Here is a 13,360-nt window from a genome sequence, read left to right on the forward strand (position 1 = left end):
GTGACAGATTCTGTGGGAGGCCAGACCCAGGCTGAGCTCCAGCTGGAGTCATTCGCAACATGGCACTTGCTGCAGCTGGAGCGAGAGGTGAGGGGACATCTAGTGCAGATGGCAGAGGTTATGCACAGCCATGCGCAGATGATGGAGGGGTCCATCCAGGTCATGAGTGCTGCTATGTTGTCTCAGGCGTGTGCATGCATTGCTTCCTCCGCTGAAAGATTGGCGACCGTCATGGAGAGCCAGCTGCAGCAGACCACTCAGTGGATGCTGGAGCTGCGCGCAGACATCCGTGCCATCGTCTTGTTACATGAGCTCTATGCAGCAGTAGCAAGACAAAAGGGGGATGAAGTGCCTGGAGTCTCCATAAGTGTGCCTTGCAAGAGAGGAGGAGTATCTGCCTTCTGCTTCTGAGGGCTCCTCTCAGGGCGCCACGTGAGGGGGGCATGTTGTCAGCCTCTCTGTCAGTGACACCAGCTCCTCCAGTAGTCCTGATGACAGAGGAGGGTCCTGCACATGTGCAGGAGCCCCTCGGCATGCCGGGACCTCCAGGCCTCTGCCGCCAAGGTCATCCCAAGCCACAGGGCAGACTAATCAGCAACCTGTTTCCACGTCAGCTGCAGGCGCATGGGGAGAACCACATAGGAGCACATGCAAGAGAGTTAAGAAGAGCACCTAGCTGCACTTGGGGTTCACGGGGTTTTAGATTTTGTATATGTGTAAGCTTGCTTCTGTTATGTCGCTCAATAAATGTTTGACTCACTGCTATTGGTCATCCTTTCAATTCTTGCTGCTTTATTAGATCTTACGGAAGCCTGGCTCCCTCAATGGGCTGCTAGTGTAGGAGTAGGCCGCATCTGGTCAGCTCCTCAGCTTTGTCAGTGCGCATTGTGCACTTGGGCGCTGGAGTGCGGATGAAGGAGGCAACAGCAGGTCCACATAAAGGTGAGTTTTTATCGCATTGGCTGTGAAAGGGTTTCTCTCTCTTGCCATTTCTTCAGACGCGCTGGTGGCTAGTTAGGCCTATCCGTGACCGGCAGATTCTCCCACAGCGGTTACAAGTGAAGGTGTTGTCGCTGCTGGGGGCAAATGGATCTATCCTTCTCCTCCTTTTCTCTTTCATGCTGGTTCTTCGCTCAGTCTCAAAGTAGTCTGCAGCACTCCCAATGAAGCATCCCCAGGCATCACGATCTATGGCCTGCGCTTCCTACTGGCGACGTTCAATGTGGCACACAGAGAAGGACTTCTTCAGGGAGTCCTTGAAACGTTTGCATGGGGCCTCTCTGTTCCTTTTACCCGTTGCCAGCTCTCCATGCAACATTATCTTGGGCAGGTGACTATCATCCATCCGGGCAACGTGACCTGCCCAACGCAGTTGGCTTTGCAGGAGGATGGCCTCGATGCTGGTAATGTTGGCTGTTCCAGGACTTCAATGTTTGTGATGTGGTCCTGCCAGAAGATCTTGTAGGAGCTGCAGAGGCAGCACTGATGGAAGTGCTCTAGAAGGCGTACATGATGGTGGTATAGGACCCATGACGGCGCCATACAGAAGGGTGTTGAGGACAATGGCTTTGTACAATTTGAGTTTGGTCTGTGCTCTGAGGCTGTAGTTGCTCCACATTCGTTTGTAGAGTCTGCTGAATGCACTGTTTACTTTTGAGAGCTTATTGTCCACTTCCTTGTTTTTGGTGGCAACGAATAAGAAGACGCTCCCCAAATAAGTAAATTGCTTGACGCATTCAGCTTGGTTCCCTCAATGACAATGCTTGGTGGTCTATATTCTTCTTGAGGTGCAGGCTGATGCAGGACTTCAGTTTTATTTAAATTGATTTGAAGTCTGAAGAGTTGTGCCGCCTCGGAAAAATGTGTTGTCATACGTTGCAGTGGGCCAGGAGAGCACAGTCATTGGCAAAAAGAAGTTCACGGATGAGTTTTTCTTGTGTCTTTGTGTGAGCCTGAAGATGCCTAAGGTTGAGAAAGCCTCCATCAGTCTGGAAGTGTACGTAAACTCCCTCCTTAAGGTCTTCTGTTGCCTGCTGCAGCATCATGCTGAAAAAGATGGTGAATAGGGTCGGGGCCAGCACACATCCCTACTTCACACCACTGGAGATTCAGAAGGGACTTGAGAGGTTGCTGTTTTGCTTGACTTGTCCGTACTGATTTTCATGAAACTGCGTCACCATGGCCAGGAACCTGGGTGGGCATCCAAGTTTTTCAAGGATTTTCCAAATTCCATCTCTGCTCACAGTGCCGAATGCCTTGTCTACAAAAGTGACTTACAGGCCTTTGTTTTGCTCATGACACTTTTCTTGTATGAGTGCAAATACCATGTGTGAGGTGCCTCTGTTTGCTCTGAAACCACACTGGCTCTCTGGGAGGTTTTCTTCTGCAATGGTAGGCACAAGCCTATTCAGAAGTATTCTAGCCAGGATCTTCCCAGCAATAGAAAGGAGGGTGATCCCACGTAGTTGGACCAGTCTGATTCTTTTCCTTTGCTTTTGTAAAAGGTGTTGATAACGGCATGATGAAGATCTCATGAAATCCTGCCCTGTTCCCACCAGGCCGTGAAAAACTCATGGAGCTCGGTGTATCGGGCAGGGCCACCATGCTTCAAGGCTTTGGATGGAATTCCATTGGCTCCGGGAGCTTTGTTGTTCTTCATCTGGTTGATGGCGGTCATAGTTTACTCCAGAGTTGGGGTCCATTCAGTTCTTCTTTGATCGGCTGTTGTTGGATGCGATTGATGACAGTGTCATGCACTGTGCACTTGGTGCTGAAGGAAGTTTCAAAGTGCTCCAACCAGTGATCCAGGACTGCCTCCTTGTCGGTGTGTAGGGTCTTGCCATCGGCGCTTCTCAAAGGATTTTAGGTTTGATGTGCAGGTCCATAGACATATTTTAGTGCTTCATAGAAACTTCTTATGTCGCCAGTATCAGTGTACAGTTGAGTTTTTTCCGCAAATGTGATCCACCAGTCATTTTGGATGTTATGCAGTTTACATTGAAGGGTCCCAAGAAATGGGTATGTATGAGATCATCCTAAGCCTCCCTTGCACATCTCTCATTTGCTCTTACCTCTGGTCCAAAGGGTCCCTCGTCTTGTGCCGCCTGCTCAGTAGCCTGCTCCACATCCTTCTCGTCGGACGAGGGGTGGCGATCGATGATATCCTCATTATTCAAGGCCTCCCCTGCTGCAGCGCAAGGTTGTGCACAGCACAGCAGATCGCCACAATACGGAAGACCCTCACTGGGGCATACTGCAAAGCTGTATCAGATCGATCGGGAGCCATGAATAGGGCATTTAAGGGCCTCAATTGGCCTCTGGGTGGGAAGGTCATCGTCGGCCTATTGGCAAGATCACTTGGCGATGGTGAGGCAATGGGGCCTCCGCCCTGCCACCCGTCGTGATACTCAGCGCCTCCTGCCTCCTTCCCTGCCTCAGGTTAGGCCATAAAATCCCAGCCTATGAAGGGATGGAAACTTCACAATGTAACATTTTCTCACACACCCTCTTCCCTTTCCTATCGCTCATACATGGTGCAATTCTTACAGCTTCAGCAGAGGTAGAGGCAGGCCGTTCAGAGACCTGCTCTGACTAATGAGAATATCTTGGCTGATGACTTCTGGGTTTTGAAGTCTGTGGAAGACCCACCAAAGACTGCTCCATCTGCATTTGTGCAGGGGCAGACTTGGCCTTTGGGAGATGAAGCAACAAAGTGGCTACTGATTTAATGGGGTGGGGGTCAGCAAGGGGTGAAAAGTGGAAACGCTTTGAGTAGACTTCCCAAGTCCATGTCTCTTTTCACCATCATCTCTCTTACCGATCAGCCACACTCATTCTTACTACTCTGCTGGAGAGTACTTTGCTGCAGATCAGTGCAGAGCTATAAGGCCAAGGCTAAGGTATCTGTCATATTTAAAGCAGCAGACATTTTGGCATCCAGAGTGTGCATGGCCATGGCCAAGGCGTGCATGAATTCATTTGATTTCCACATTTGGCATTCAACTGAGTTGGGCACTATATCCATGGAAGAACACAGCGTAACAATGTCCTGTGATATCAATCCTCTCATGCTTGAGATGGACTCCTTCATTCTTTCTGCTGTTCCTCAATGAATCTCCTTTTCATCACTGCCCCTTGCACCCAGCTGAGCAGAACTTTTATGGGCTATGCATCCCGAAGCGGACACTCCACAGTTTCCTTCCACCACCATCTGTTCTTGCTTACTTCTGAAATGTGAGTCACCAGGTGAAAACCCAAGTATCTGTCTAACTGGTCCCACTGAAGTGCAAATGACTGAACTGATGAATGGTTAGCATGAGTCCTGTAATGGCGCACCCTCAGAAGGAATCAATTCCTCGAAGGATTCATTGTCCATGAGATCCATGTACTCTTGTTGTACACGTAAATGTCCTAGAACTGGCAAGGTAAGTATGTTGCAAGTTATCATTAAGAAAATAATCATATTTCACTTGGTCTTGAATCGATTCCATGTGATTGAGTGTTGTATGACATGTGGGTTGCTGATATTTAATTGTGTCACCGGGTAGCTGGGAGGTTCCCATCTTGCCACCTCCGATGGTCAGGGATGCCAAAGCACCACTGATCTCCAGCGTTTTCTGATCTTCAGTTGCTGATTGTAAGATCTGTGGAGGCCCACCTCCAGTTCTCTCCATCTCCATTGTATTCTGTGGTTTGTCCTGTTTCTGGGAAAGAACAGACCTATGAACAGCTGTAAAAGCATGTGTTCATCCAATGCATGCAGTGCATTTGGTGAGAGTGACAATCAGGGAGAGAAACAAAATTGCATAAGGATGAGGGTGAGTGGCAGTGGTGGATGGATAGATGGGGAAGTGAGGAAGTGCACAGAAAGAGAAGGGTGAGTGTGCTTGCAAGGTAAGTGGGCTGAGGAGTGATGTGCTGGAATAGACTTGACAAGGCAGAGTGAGCAGATGGGGTGATGTGCACAGCAGGATGTAGGTGAAATTTGCAACTGAATTCACCTGGTTTGGTGATTAATGTGGTTCCTGCAGGGAATCCAGGAGAGTGCCACAATGCTCCTGCAGTTTACACCTGGGTCACCTCCAGCCATGCTCTCTTTGTAGGAGCAGTAGGTTTCTTCTTCTCATTGCTGGGGAAGCGTATTTCTTACGAACGTTAAAACAGTAACTACACTGCAAAAGCACTTCAGTAGCTGTAAATCACTTTGAGATGTCCTGAGGTTGTGAAAGGTGTTATATGAATGCAAGTATTTCTTTTTTCTCTTTTTTCTCCAGCTTCTCAAAGACCACAGCAGTACATCAAGGGAGGGATCATTGAAGGGCAGTGCAGACTATGAACATCCTGAATCCATTGCCACACCTTGTCTTCTTTTGCTTCCAACTCCAAACTCCATTTTTTTAATGGCCCTTTAAATACTGTAGTTGAAATTACATCCTGCAGGTCCTCAACATGCTCACTACCACGTAATCAATGGCAAACCCAGAAGTAAAATGATAATGAGCCGACTGTATTAAAATGTTTCTGACAGACATGCCGAACTTACATCCTGATTTCCCAGGTGATATTGGACCCCCTCGCTCTCAATGTGCCTCCTAGTTAATATCGGGGTTATGTCTAGAAATTTACTAACATGGAGGGGAAAGAAAAGGGGAACAGTAAAAGTTTGTTACTGGTGTATCTTTCTGATTGAGTGACCACCGTTTCCATGGAGACACCCAATCATGGAAACTGCTGCTAAGCCATCAGAATATCTGGAATCAGTACTATTAGTGCATAGTTGAGGCTGCTTGTCAATTAATTATTTTAGTAACTAACTGTACCCATAATGACTGATATGCTGAATCAAATATTTGAGTACATAAAGCCATCAAAAAGTGATGTTGGTTCCTTGTCAGATGTATGTTTGCACCCTGGAAATTGTTGACAATAATATATTTGGAGTATGATTTTATTCTGTAATATGCTGTCCAAGCCAACCTGACGTAGATCCACTGAATTACCTTTAAATCTTCAAAGTTAATGTATGTTAATAAAGAGCTGCAGGACAGTAAAATTATGCATGTGCAGAACTTCCTTTAATCGTGCAGATATAATTGTGAAAGCAGGGCTGGATTTTGTTCTCCCCAGGCGTCGGGTTCCATGGCGGCGGGGGCCTGAAGATGACTCCGGATGAGGCTTGCCATGGACCTCCACGGTGCGAGGGCCCGGCCCGATCCTCCCGGCGGTGGCGAGGCTCTATGGTGGCCCCACCCCCCCCACTCCGCTGGGTGACAGAACCACAATTTAAATATCCAAATGAATAAAATTCATAAATTTACATAGATTTACCTGAGATCTTGAAAGCCCACCGTGATCTTCGACGCGGCAGCCAGCACTCCTTGCCTTCAGATCCCCGTCTGGGAAAACGTGGCGCCACACTGATGGGGCGGGGGGAGGGGGGAGGAGGTAAATTTGTCAATGTGGGGGGTGGGGAACAGGGTCAAATATATGTAATGGGCGTAGGGGATAGTGGGAAGTGTTGAACCTTGAACTATGTGCGGTTTGGGGTGAGAAGGTAAGATGTAAAAGGTAAGTGTTTTTTGAGGGTTGAAGGGCAAATAGTTACTGTAATTGTTACTGGGGGACTGGGAAAGGGGCGTTAGAAATTTATTTATTTAATTTTGGTGGTAGGACTTTAAACATTTAAATTGGGCGGCAGGGCTGGCTACCCTTTAAAGTTAGCGCCAGCGCCTGCGCACAGGCAGCTGATGCCATTGCAGGGGATGGACAGCTTGCCCCCTCCAGGAGATTGGGGGGGCAGATGGTGGGCCGCCCCAGCTATTTAAATGAGCCGCCTTGTTTGAGATTGCGACGGCTCTTTGGTGTGTGCAGGCCGCCATTTTTTGGGCTTCCCACCGAGATCAGCGGTGGGCTCTTAAAGTCCTTAAATGATATAAAATGGGAATAATCAAACCAGATGTTGCACCCTTACAACACTCTCAGAGTTGATAACAGTATTAAATTTGTACTTGCACTTTGAATGCGACATTATTCACGTTTTCACAAAATATTAACAGATTGCATACAATGTACAGGTTTTTTTTTAGAGATACAGCACTGAAACAGGCCCTTCGGCCCACCGAGTCCATGCCGAACATCAACCACCCATTTATACTAATCCTACACTAATCCCATATTCCTACCAAACATCCCCACCTATCCCTATATTTCCCTACCACCTACCTATACTAGTGACAATTTATAATGGCCAATTTACCTACCAACCTGCAAGTCTTTTGGCTTGTGGGAGGAAACCGGAGCACCCGGAGAAAACCCACGCAGACACAGGGAGAACTTGCAAACTCCACACAGGCAGTGTGGAGGCTTAGATTATATCTTGAACTTGGATAGGAACTATTGGATAAGCATAAATATATACAATGGTTATACAAATTAGTATACTTTGTATATTTGCTATTTCCACAAAGGTTGCAACTGTTTGAAATTTTTCCCATTGCTGTATCATGTTTTCATGCATATAATTTTGAATGGAATAGTAGCTAAACTTAGTGTACATTTTAACTCAAGGTGGTATTCGTGCAGCCATTCCATCCAGCCTCATGCAGTAGATTTCTGAGAAATTTTGGCTCTCTGGCCATATCTGCTTAGGCCTCATCAGTCTCCCACCTGAACCCAGCAGCTAGCGAGCAGACAAAAACAGGATGTCAGTCACAGGAAGCTGTCACTGAAGATCTGAAGGAAAGGTCCCAAGCACTTTAGTGCTTGGGAGGAGGATTGGGAAACCTTTCCAGGAGGGGGAAGTGGGGAGCCCGGGGCAGGGGATTCCTAAACTCTCTTTGTGGGGCTCAGAGAAGCAGTCCTTCTCATCCTGATCCTCAAGGAAAGTGAAAAAAAGGAAAATCCACTTACCTCTTTGGACCTCTTCTGGCCCCTAGTTCTCTTCTTGCTAAGTTAGCCTTGCTGAGAAGCCGAGACCACTTCTTCATTCAGGCCTTTGGTTAAATTTGGACTCTGAGCTGGATTTTCAATCTGGGATAGGAAACCTGACGGCCGGATCATTGTCCCAACATTGTGCCTCGTCTGCGTTGCTGACACAACGCTATTTAATATACAAACCCCCTAATTGGGCCAGAGGTGAGCTCAGCACCTAACAAGTAGCGTCAGGCACTGCCTGGAGGCAAAAACTGGATCTGGAGTGCAATGCTCAGAGGCAGATGGCAGCCATGACTGGTCTTGCTGTTGCCTTGCAGATTGGAACAGGCAGAGGCCAGCAGCTTCACGATGCAGGCAAGTGCCCAAAGGGTTAATTACAAAGTACGTTACCTGCTCTGCTCATACTTGAGCACCTTAATTTGAATAAACCTTTTTTTCCAATATTTTAATTCAGCAGCAACATCACATTATGGGTCCCCGCAATGCTCCCGACAGGTTTGCACCAATGTGCCCCAGACCGTTCGCTCTTCCTGTTCGCTGCTTTGAAAATTCTCTTCTGGACTTCTCCAGCCCATTAACAAAGCTTCAAGCAGCTTAACAGGCAGTTAATTGGAGGCGAGTGGGTTGTTGGCTCCCCCTCACACCCGCATCCCCCAGCCCTTGCATGAAAAGTGCAGAAGACTGACACGCCATCCAGAAGCGCTATTTTCAAAGCATATCCACTCCCGACCTCGCCACCAAGGACATATGAAAATCCCTTGATGTCTCTCTCTCCTGCTCAAAGGAACAGGTTAAGATCAGAAGCGTTGGGTAGACAGTGGCATCAATGCAGGTAAGCCCCACGGGCCAGTCAAACTGCCTGCTCACCCAGTTTCCACCAGGCAGGTAGAGTTAACATTGGCTTAGGGTTACAACTTGATTTTTCATTTATATTATATATATATATATGCATATTGGAAAAACATTTTAAATAGCATGAAAAGCTGAATAATATGATGGTAGAAAATGACATAAAATGGGAATAATCAAAATCTTTAACATTGGCATACAGAGCATGTAGGTTAAAAAAAATCAGAATTTTGTTGACTGGTTTAAGAATTTTAGTAAACAGCAAATTATTAAATTATATCATTCATGAAAGTTCAAGGATGTGATTCTACGAAATGTACAGAAAACGAATTGCTGATTATCATTGCAGTGTCGCAGTATGCTACTATTGGATTTTGCTACAATTAATTTGATATCTATGAACTGCATGCATATATTTGTAATCATTACAGTTCTTCAATGTTTAAAACCACAATAAATTTCAGAAGACCAGAAGATTTGTTCAAATTTCTCCATGACATTACTTGCTTACCTCTCATTTACATCAGCTTCATCCATCACAGGGAATCAACATGTAAATATCTGACTTTAGTGCCCATACAACATAGCTTGCCCTACAAACAGTAAAAAGACAGAAAATTAGTTTACTGATTTGGAATCCATCATTTGTTTTTACTTTCTCCATCTGCATTAAAATGAAATCTTAATTCAGTTAAAAGACTTGCATTAAATTGTGCCTCTTCAAATCTTGGAGACATCTCAAAGTGTTTCACATGCAGTGAGAAATGTAATTACTTGCTTTGTAGGTAGTGTTCATTAAATGACCAATTTTTTCCATTAAAGTTTTATCTTTCAAAAGAGACAGTGTACTTAAAAATAAAATAAATTACATCAAAGCACCTGGGATATAACTGGACCTATTTAAAATTATATAAAACTTCAAAATTTCCCATCTATGGACTGCTTAGTTGTTCTAAGGTGGGGGTGGGTACAGTGGGACACACAAGCTTCCAGTGCCTGCACCACTTGTGCCTCATGTCTAGTTTCCTATTGCACCCATACATCAAGCTTTCAGGCTGCATGTTGAATGTTCAAGGGATTTCAGTGGGTTCATGGCACACCTGCTCGAAACACGTCGGCGTGGCACCTTGCATGTGCAAATAGAGATCCTATGCCAGTTTTGATGTAGTATTCAAGATCCGGGGCCTCATTTTCCTACCTTCTCTATGTGTAGAGATTTGGAAAATTGGGGCTGTAATGCTAATCCAGAGTAAGGTCCAAGCGGGTTTACTCTAAAATTTATTTTGATGCCTCAGTTGCAGGGCCATTGCAACTCCTTTCCTTTGTGGAGCTATTTGTCCAGACATATCTCTTGCGCTGAGCCTTGAGGTGCGGTCATCACACTAACATCCTGAAACCTTGATGTACAGGTGTAATAGGAAACTGGACATGGGGCACAAGTGGTGCAGTCACTGGAAGCCTCACATTACCTGCAGCACCAGACTACAGTGTGCAGAACAAGTGACAATTTCAGAATGACAAACACAAACATAAAGAGTAAGACTCAAGAAGTTAAAATGAAAATGGGTGCATGTTAATTTGATGATGTGGATTGGGAGAACATTAAACTATGGGGGTGATTTTTTTTTTGAGCATTATTCGGGTGGGCGGTGGCCAGGGAGTGCCTAAACAGAGGAGTCAGAATGGAACCCAATCAATTTTGGTTCTGAATCCTAGTTAGAATGCAAAAAGTAAGCTGCAAGTGAAAAACACACTCCCTGAATAGGCAGATCGCTGATCTGGAGGTCGGTATTTGGGCACAGGGCCAAATATGAAGGGCCTGCAGCAGCACCTTAAGAGCGAGGGTTAATAGCGTGGGGGCACTGGGACTGAAAAGCAGTATTATTTTAGAGCAGCAGGCAACATGTGTAGAAACTACAGCAGCACGTACATGCAGTTTAGAAGACTTTAAGGCTCAAAACCTATAAGTATCTGTCAGAACACTGTCTCCCAAGTCTCCATTCAGCTTTCTCTTACTGAAGCTGAAGATGTCTTTAATTTTCACTGTAAATAGCTGCCTCCACATTTGAAGTGTCAATGGTTACTGGGTGGGATGAGGAATGAACAGTAGTCAGGGAGAGCCAAGAAGTAAATAACATCAGTAGTCATAACTGTAGTGTACTATTTTGAACTGGCTGATTGTATTGTGATAGCTAAACATTTGATACTGTGATACTGCTTCTCTGCTGCCCTCTCTTTTGGGAGGTGTAACTAAAGTTTCAACATGGCTGCTTCCAGAAAAGACCTCGGCCTGAATTTTATTCGGACGCTGTGTTCCATGGCGGTGCCCTTTGAACTCGGCAGGCGTGTCCGCATTCAGTGGCCGCCGAGGAGACCCCATGATATTACGCGCGGGGGCTCATTTAAATAGAGGGGGCGGAGCGGCCACCCCGATGACATGTAGGGGGCAGCTGCTGCGTCCCCGGCAATGATATCGGGTGCCATTGTGCTGGTGATGGCGCCATTTTTAAAGGGCTTTAAGCCCTTAGAATTAATTTTAAGTTTTACATGTTCAGTAAATGAGATGTTTTATTAACAATTAATAACGATGTTGAGGCCCTTCCCCAACACCCCACCCCCACCCCCCCATGGTCATTTAAGTGGCACGTATTGTCAAAAAATACTTTATTTCCTTCCCGAACTTCCCCTCCCCCCAACCTTCAAACATTTGGCCTCTCTTCGGCCTTAGCGTGCCTTCGGAACTCTGCACGGAGTTCTGAGGTGAGAACCTGGTGGGGAGGGGCGAGGAGAAAAATTGTCAGGGCTGGAGGGGTGGAGGAGTGGGAAAAACAATTTTGATTGGATGTGGGGATGGTGGGAAGGGTTTGAAGAGCAAAAGATTGAAGGTTTGGGGGGGGGTAAGTTCGGGTATTTGGAAAATCAATATTTGGTCATTTCGGGCAATGAAATGACCATTGGGGGTTTGGGGAAAGGCCTCCATCAATTAATTTTATATTTAATAAAAATGACTGATGATTTCCCTTAAAAATTAAAATTAATTGTTGGGGTTAAAAGCGTTTAAAAATGGCGTCAGTGTTGGCGCCTGCGAGGTGGCACCAGACGCCGTTGCCGGGGACACGGCAGCTACCCCCTCTATTTAAATGCGGCCCCAGGCGTAATATCACAGGGGTTCAGGGACGGCGCATCTGCATGGGACGCACGCTGCCATTAGAGTGCACCGCCACGAACTGCGACGCACTTGTAAAATTCAGGTCAAAGGTTCTGTTCAGTTCTGATGAAAAGTAATCGACTGAAATATTAACCCTGCTTCTGTCTCCACAGATGCTACCTGACCTGCTGAGTATTTCCAGCATTTTCTGTTTTTATTTAGATTTCGAGCATCTGCAGTATTTAGCTCATGACATAACATGGTATAGTTCTAGGAGTTTAGGTGACAGGAATTATTCCACTAAATCATTTTATCTTTCTCTTATTTCCTTAAAATTACATATAGAACCATAGAACCATAGAAAAATTACAACACAGATGGAGGCCATTCAGCCCGTCGTGTCCGTGCCAGCCGAAAAAACTAGCCGTCCAATCTAATTCCACTTTCCCACACCTGGGCCATAGCCTTGCAGGTTACAGCACTTCAGGTGCATGTCCAGGTACATTTTGAAAGAATTGTGGGTTTCTGCCTTCACCACCATTCCTGGCAGTGAATTCCAGACACCCAACACCCTCTGGGTGAAAAAGGTTTTCCTTATGTCCCCTCTAAGCCTTCCACCAATCACCTTAAATCTGTGCCCCTTGGTAATTGACCTCTCTGCCAGGGGAAACAGGTCCTTCCTGTCTACTCTATCTAGGCCCCTCATAATTTTGTACACCTCAATCAAGTCACCCCTCAGCCTCCTCTGTTCTAAGGAAAACAACCCCAACCTATCCAATCTTTCCTCATAGATGCAACTTTCAAGCCCTGGCAACATTCTTGTAAATCTCCTCTGCACTCTCTCCAGAGCAATTATGTCCTTTCTGTAATGTGGTGACCAGAACTGTACACAATACTCCAACTGTGCCCTAACCAGCGTTTTATACAGTTCCAGCATTATATCCCTGCTTTTGTATTCTATACCTCGGCCAATAAAGGAAAGCATTCCATATGCCTTCTTCACCACTTTATCTACCTGTCCAGCCACTTTTAGGGACTTGTGAACATGCACTCCAAGGTCTCTCACTTCATCTACCCCTCTCAATATCCTTCCGTTTATTGTGTATTCCCGTGCTTTATTTGCCCTCCCCAAGTGCAATACCTCACACTTCTCCAGATTGAATTCCATTTGCCACTTTTCTACCCACTCAACCAAACCATTGATATCTTTCTGGAGTCTACAGCCATCCTCTCCACTGTCAACTACATGACCAATTTTTGTGTCATCAGCCTCCCAATCATGCCTCCGACATTTAAGTCCAAATCATTAATATATACCACAAACAACAAGGGACCCAACACTTAGCCCTGTGGAATGCCGTTGGAAACAGCTTTCCAATCACAAAAATATCCGTCAAATACTACCCTTTGTTTCCTGTCACTGAGCCAATT

The 13,360-nt window shown here is 45.9% G+C and overlaps 1 protein-coding gene across 5 annotated transcripts in view; it reads right to left on the bottom strand.

Moving 5' to 3' along the window:
• The window catches only part of htr4 (5-hydroxytryptamine receptor 4), a 198,618-nt gene that overhangs the window by 150,654 nt on the left and 34,604 nt on the right, over positions 1-13,360 (bottom strand). For all 5 annotated transcript variants that reach the window (XM_068042954.1, XM_068042950.1, XM_068042953.1 and 2 more), the window contains one exon: positions 9,293-9,374. In XM_068042954.1, the coding sequence (XP_067899055.1) occupies positions 9,293-9,318 (26 nt within the window). In that variant the 5' untranslated portion in view covers positions 9,319-9,374. The remainder of the gene's footprint in view (positions 1-9,292; positions 9,375-13,360) is intronic.

This window comes from Heterodontus francisci, chromosome 12 (assembly GCF_036365525.1).
Source record: "Heterodontus francisci isolate sHetFra1 chromosome 12, sHetFra1.hap1, whole genome shotgun sequence".
Lineage (NCBI taxonomy): Eukaryota > Metazoa > Chordata > Chondrichthyes > Heterodontiformes > Heterodontidae > Heterodontus > Heterodontus francisci.